The following is a 7500-nucleotide window of genomic DNA, read 5'->3' as shown; positions in this document are numbered from 1 at the left end:
AATCAAAGCACAGATGGATAGGTAAGATACTTACTCATTGAATGTTTGCAGAATACACACATATAACACTTGTAATTACACATGTACAGTTACACACACACACACACACACACACACACACACACACGCGCGCGCACGGGAGCTTTTACTGTCGTCAACTGTTGGCCACTGAGCAGCTACACTGGAGTAGTTAGGGGTCAAGTAGGTAGGAGGGAGGGGAAAGCATTAGTCACCCAGGCTCCCTTTGCTAGTCAGGGGATTCTAACTGAGGACCGTCCCACCACAAGACCTTCAACGTTTAGGCCATTACCACACTTTGAGTGCTCATGATCTGTTTATGGATAGAATATATGGCCATATATTCCCATATATAATACATATATATGTCCCGGATCTCCTCCCTTTTCAGACGCTGAATCCAGAGCTGTCTTTGAGCATGTTTGCTCTTCGCAGATGGAAATCTGAAAAACCCGAACCCTTCTCCACTCTTTATCGTTACCCGGCACCCCCATACACAACAAGACTTAACCATATCTCTTTATCTTAGTTGTTCCTCGCCCCCGTTTGCTCTGCGGCATTAAATTGTATGTACGTGACACAGGAGTTTTCTACCCGGAAGTTATTGTAAACAAACATTGTGATTGGTTCTATAGGTAAAGGTATACACACACACACACACACACACACACACAGAGTGAGTGAGCAGAGATGATCTCCTGGGATAGAGAGCCAGCTAGCAGAAGCAGATCACAGCAGCCTCTAGCTGGATCAATGGGAAGGCTTTTAACCACACATACAAACACACTCTCTCTCTCTCTCTCTCTCTCTCTCATACACACACACACACACACACACACGCAGATGAACACACACACACACACACACACACACACAAAGGAAGGGCGATTGATGTCAAGTTGTCTATTAATACACTGGCTAGTGGAGTTGCAAAGCAATTCAATTAGGATTTCCTTGTCTTTAAAGCCTGCAAAGAGCTGAGACAAATCCAATCGACAGAGAGAGGGAGAGAGAGAGAGACAGAGAGAGGGAGAGATGCGTGATAAATTGATAGATTGACAGATAGTTGGAGAGCCAATCCAAAATCAAAGAGGGCCTACACACACGTATACACATGGACAAATAGATTAGCATACATTCAAACTAGCATACTCACACAGAAACGCACATACACATGCTTAAACACATAACACACACACACACACACACACACACACACCCTGGACACCTGTGCATCAGTGTGTTGGTGCACAGGGATGACAGAGCGAAGAGCAGAGCAGCTTACTGTAATCTCATCACCAGCACACCACTGGGGGAGAGGTCAGCGCATGCAGACACATGCACAAACACACACACACACACACACGCACGCACAAACACACACACAGAAATAAAGAGAGAGGGGCGAGAGAGAGAGAGAGAGACAGAGAGCGAGAGAGAGAGAGAGAGATTATTTGAGTATTATTGAGCATTAAAGTGAAGGAATATTTGCCCCCATCACTTGTAGCAGACAAGAAGCAGCCAATGACATGCATCAATCATTCTTAATGGAACATTTCCATTGATTTTCAGTATGAGTATTCAAGGTCACAGCACATAACGGAGCCTCTCCTCTCTCTCTACAGTGTGTGTGTCCGTGTGTGTGTGTGTGTTCCTGCACTATGAATGAGCTAACAAAACTTCAGAGGCAGGGGGAAAAACTCTAGTTCCTAGATATAACTAAATGAAGCCCATTCAAGAGTTCTCTTTCTGCATAATCTTCTCATCTATTTCATCGTACAAAACTGAACCATATCACAACCCATTATCTCCTTCTATTGTAGTGCCAACCACACAATAAGGCCATGTGAGACAAACTGGCCATTAGCGCAAGACCAACACCAATGGGAACTGGCTTCCTCAATGAGAGGAAATGCCTTGTAGTGCACTACAGTATGTGAATGGGCCAATTTGGCCGAGCCCAGAACAAATTATCCGTCTTTCTCAAGCCTCTCGCTCTCTCCCCATTCGATCCATTCTCTCTGATTTCAGTCTCAATTCTTTCTCCGTGTTTGTTCTGTGAAACAAAGCGGGCGGTCAATGGTGTATTGTATGTGTGTGCATGTGTGTATTTGTGCGTGTGTTTGTGAGGCTCTGTATTGTTATTGTTTGGCCTTATTGTGATCAGTAAAGGAGCATTGTGGCAGACTGAGACAGAGATATTGTAAGCAGAGCTAAATATGGAAGGGCCACATTGGGCAAAAGGGAAGAAATGTGTTTATTTTTCCTGCTTTTGTGAAATAACTGTGGCGAGTCAGAGCTCCTTTTCTTGTCTGGGTAATTGTTGAGTGGACGAAGAGAGATCTAAGGATGGGAGAAAAAGGACAGGAGAGGCAAAGAGAAGAGAAGAGAAGAGAAGAGAAGAGAAGAGAAGAGAAGAGAAGAGAAGAGAAGAGAAGAGAAGAGAAGAGAATTAAATAGAAGAGAAGAGAATTACATAGAAGAGAAGAGAATTAAATAGAAGAGAAGAGACAGGAAAAAGAAGGAACAAAGGAGATCAAAAAAGAAGAAGAGTGGACAGAAGATGAAAGGACAGGACAGATTGAAAAGAATAGAATAGTAAAGTAAGGCAAAGGAAAAAAGGAAAAAAAAAACAAAAGAAAAGAAAAGTGAAATGTTTTGCAAGCTGACAGACAGGCTTGAGCGTGATCAATAACCCACTCAAAGAACAAATGTTGCCAAAACTCTCACCTAAAGATTTGTCCTAAAAACTTAATTATAGGTCTGAACCTTCACCACACACAAAAACATCTTAAATAAACCTTGATTGTTCTCACTTCTAAAACACTCATCAAGCCTTAACCCTAGCCTTAGCATTAGATGAAGTCTCAAACTGATTTTGACAGGATGGCAATTATTGCGCTCTTAACATGGCACTGTGGGCAGCTAGGATTGGTAGATGCCATGTTGAGCGCTGGTGCTGGGTATTTGTCACTGTGGGTGCCCCATCTGCAGCTTGTGCCCATAGAAAAAAAAGAGGTAGATGCCTATTCTTTCTTCAGTCTAACCCAATCTCTGTGCTCAGGGCTGAAACATCGGACAAGGCCTCCACACACATCACTTTCCTGATTTGATACGGCACAAAAGAGTCATTATATACAGACGCGTCCAAACTGACACGTCCAAACAGAACCAATCATCTAAAAAGTTTGATAATTTGAGAAATTCTTCTTGATGACTTGCAGTGGAAGAGATGAAAGTACTGGTAGAATTTATTATTATTATTATTATTATTATTATTATTATTATTATTATTATTATTATTAATGCTTTCAGATTACAACTCCCTAATTATGATATAAATGATGATTAATAGACAGTAACAGAAAATAGCATGTTGATTTATGACTAGGATATTTCTGCTTGACTAGTTGCAATGGTTTTCCTGGTCTGAAACCAAATCTGACGAAAACATCTGACTAGCAAATATTCAATCAAGTTCAGGTGAATCCTCTAGTCCTGCTAAACGCAGCAGGACTGACTGTCTTAAATGCTGCTGCTCTTTAATAACTCATTGGTACATTTTCTCATTGAAACCCTGTTAAAAGCTGGAGACAGCAAAGAGACAAATGTATTCAAATAATATTGAAAAAGATTCATCTAAATTAATACATATACAGTACATATACGTACAATTAAATGTGAGCCAGAGCAGGAGAGAGAGAGCGAGAGAGAGAGACAGAGAGAGATGAAAGGATACTCTGAATGGCCTTCTCGTTCCCATCTGATAGCAGAACTTCCTTCACGTCAGCACAAATGGCAACCTGAGAGAGAGATAGAGGAAGAGAGAGAGAGAGAGAGAGAGAGAGAGAGAGAGGGAGAGAGAGAGAGACAGAGAGACAGAGAAATGAAACAACATAGAACAAAAGAACAAAACCAAAAGCACCCCTAGATGGAGCAAACATCTCAACCCTCCCAGCCCTCTCTCTCTCTCTCACACACACACACAAACACACACACACACACACTAACGACATAACCATATCTACAAAGCTTGACTCTTGGCAGCCCCTCTCCCTCTCTCTCTCTCTCCATTGCTCCCTCTCCTCCCTGCCATTTCCCTCTCTCCCTTTCCCCCCCATTTTTATGTCTGCATTATTTTAATCATTCAATCAAATCAGTCAATACTTTTATCATTGTGGCTAGCGGTGGGGGCTGCTATCTTGCTATCACTCTGTTCAGTAATTGCATTGTGACAGGGGATGATGGCAAGCGCAGAGCCTTTTCATTTGGCGCTGGGTGTTTATCGGGCCGAGCCATCACTCCGTTCGCCGCTGTCACTCTGCACTCGGCTCGCCGGGCCTGCCTGATGCCCTTCATATAACTTTGCGGTGCAGACTGTGAGAGACGAAGAGAAAGAGAGAGAGAGAGAGAGAGAGAGACAAGCGAATGGAGAGAAAGCTTTGTGCTGTGCTGTGTGTCTGTGTGTGAGAGAGATATAGATAGTGAGAGAGAGACGTGTGCTTTACTATAACCTCATCTTTTCACATTCTTTTTTCTTTGCAGAGGCTTTTTTTTTTATCAGTGAGTGTGTGTCAGGCTGTCAGCATGTGTTAAGGAGTGTGCGTGCGTACACACGTGTCACACGTGTGAGTGTGAGAGCAGGTATTGTGATGGTATGCATACAAATCCTATATGGCAGAGTCAATTCGACGTTCGACTCGTATGGCATATTGAAAATGCAATTCTGTAAAATTCTGTAACAAACACAAACCGAACACATATGCATACACTCACACACACACGCACACACCCAAGTGCGTTCAGGCCCTGCAGGGTGTGTGTGAGGGGTCAGTGAGTGCTGTGCGTCCCACCAGCTGCTCAAGCAGAGGAAGGGATTCCCCAGGCTCAACCAGGGCATCCAGCTGGAAGATCAGGAGCCCAACCTGGCAACCAATGAGCGATACTACCCCCCCGCCCCCCTCAAGCCCCATCAAATACTGACATCTTAATCTAAATAAAGCTCAAACTCTGCAATACATCTAAAGTAAATGATCCCATGTCAAACTCAACATATTATGTTCTGGCATTAATACCTGGGAAGGCGTTCTTTACTGTGATCATGGGATGCCATCGGCAGCACTCAAGTGCACATAATCACAGTAAAGAATGGCCTCCCTGCTATTCAGGCTTTTAAGCACTGTACATAGCATAGTACTGTAACATAGTACAAATGTGCTTTTACTAGTAAAAATACAAATGTGAAAAATACAAACTAGTGGACAGACATAACTCACTCCCTATGGTTACTATAAGAGTTGGCAAACAAAAAGATTGGCTAGCTGTGGTTTATGGGAATTATCAGTGCGACCAATCAGACTGCTTGGTTACAACAAAGCATTGTATAGAGTATACAGCATCTCAAGATTTTATTCTCACAACCAAAACCTGTTGTGCAGGTTCATAGCTCACTTGTGTAATTTCAGAATAGTTTGAAGTAAGTCTGTAGCTGGCAAAAAAGTGCTGCTCTTCTCTACTTTCTGAGTGGGCATCGAAGAGTACTGTAACTGTTAATAGTGCAATTTACTGTAAGGCTAAGTAAGACAGTAGGACACAGGTGCCACTATACAAAGGAACAATTACAAGGCAGGAGACTTTATGCATTGAATGTAAGGGGATCACTCATAATCAAAAGGGTTTTTTCTCTTAAAAGCAGTGACATCTTCAATAAAAGATCCTGTTTCTTGTACCCAGCTATACTGGAAAAAAAACGACCAAATCTCCATTCAGGCCTAATCTAATGAATAAAAGATGTTTTATTTCCAGCTTAAAATTGTTTTACCTATAAAGTAATACATATTACAGTTTCAAGCTATATTAACTATATTGCCATTAACTATACACATTACTGGCCCTTTAATTTACAGGTTGATGTTTTGCTTAAGGGTGCCATTGCACCAGAGACGTTGAAGGAAGGAAGGAAAGATAAAGAAAGGAAGGAAGGAAGGAAAGAAGGAAGGAAGGAAGGGTGGCAGGGAGAGAAGAAGGAAGGGAGACAGGGAGAGAGAGAGAGGGAGGGAAGGAGGAACTAAGGAAGGAGGGAAGGAGGGAGGAAGCAAGGATGTAAGGGAGAGAGGGGATAAGGGAGAGAGGAAGGAGAAATGGATGGAGAGAAGAGAGCAGAGAAAAAAAGTAAAGAATTATAGAAGGAAGGACTGAATGAAGGACAGAAGCAAATGGACAACAGAAAGAAGCAAATGGACAACAGAGGGAAAAGTGGAAGGTGGTGTCAGTGATGGATGGAGGAGGGAGGAGGAGAAGGCGAGGTGTGAAGGAAGGTTTCCATCTCAAGCCACCAATGTCAAAACATGGTGTATTGACTGCCGAGAGATAAAACCAGGCTCTCACACGCGCACACACACACACACACACACACACACACACACACACACACACACACACACACACACACACACACACACACACACAGAATGGCAGCTGGCAGATCGATGGGACACTGACGCCTGCTATGTGGAGGGGCTCTTAAGACCCTGGCTAATAACCCCTATGGCTGACAGACTGCGGTATATCTGTGTGTGTGTGTGTGTGTGTGTGTGTGTGTGTGTGTGTGTGTGTGTGTGCGTGTGTGTGCGTGCGTGCGTGTGTGCGTGTGTGTGTGTGTGTGTGTGTGTGAGACATGTCAATGTAGCACAGCTTTTAAGACCACAGCTAGTCTATATAGCTAGGTGTCACTACTGGGGTGGTCTGGTGTACGTGTGTGTGTGTGTGTGTGTGTGTGTGTGTGTGTGTGTGTGTGTGTGTGTGTGTGTGTGTGTGTGTGTGTGTGTGTGTGTGCGTGCGTGCGTGTGTGTGTGTGCATGTGTGCGTGTGTACTGCTATGTGTCATGCCACAGTACACAAGATGATCTTACAACATATAATCACTATAAAGAAACAGCATATTTTTATAATAATCAAGTAAATCCTAAGCCTTAAGAATATACATGGGACCTTCTGTTTACTGAATGTGGGCAAAGTGTGTCCATGCATACAACAGACACTTGTGAGTGTAAGGAAGTACACATACACACACACATACACACACACACACACACACACACCAGGAGTGAATGATAGTATGTATGAACAGGTATGGATACTGTGTGTCCATGCTGTGTGTGTATTGATTGGTGAGGGTCAATTTCATTAGTGGAGCCAAGCCACTTGCACATTGTGTGTGTGTGTGTGTGTGTGTGTGTGTGGTGCACATGTGTGTGTGTGGTTATTTCACTTACCATGAGCCCTGCAAGACAGGTCATACCGCCTCCTAACTCACACACAGCACCCCTGAGAGAGTGAGAGAAAGAGAGAGAGAGAGAGAGAGAGAGAGATTCACCTTGCTGAGCCAAACCCTGCAGTTTAGTGTTCACAGATGCATACACACATGCACACACACACACATATGCACATAAATGTACATACACATTCACACACACACATGTA

General features: G+C 43.3%; 1 protein-coding gene across 1 annotated transcript in view; it reads right to left on the bottom strand.

Annotated features, from left to right (window-relative positions):
• LOC139656242 (calmodulin-lysine N-methyltransferase-like) overlaps nt 1–7342 on the bottom strand; it is a 28218-nt gene extending 20876 nt beyond the window's left edge. The window contains exons 1-2 of the mRNA XM_071533751.1: nt 7293–7342; nt 3758–3821 (exon numbers count right to left, since the gene is read on the bottom strand). Coding sequence (XP_071389852.1) covers nt 3758–3821; nt 7293–7316 — 88 coding nt within the window. The 5' untranslated portion in view covers nt 7317–7342. The remainder of the gene's footprint in view (nt 1–3757; nt 3822–7292) is intronic.
• Nucleotides 7343–7500: the final 158 nt, after the last annotated feature.

This window comes from Centroberyx affinis, unplaced genomic scaffold (assembly GCF_046629955.1).
Source record: "Centroberyx affinis isolate AG114_WGS23_722 - 3 ecotype Tasmania unplaced genomic scaffold, CSIRO-AGI_Caff_v1 ptg002423l_1, whole genome shotgun sequence".
Lineage (NCBI taxonomy): Eukaryota > Metazoa > Chordata > Actinopteri > Beryciformes > Berycidae > Centroberyx > Centroberyx affinis.
The sequence above is the reverse complement of the archived record's forward strand: the minus strand, read 5'-3'. Positions and strand labels throughout refer to the sequence as shown.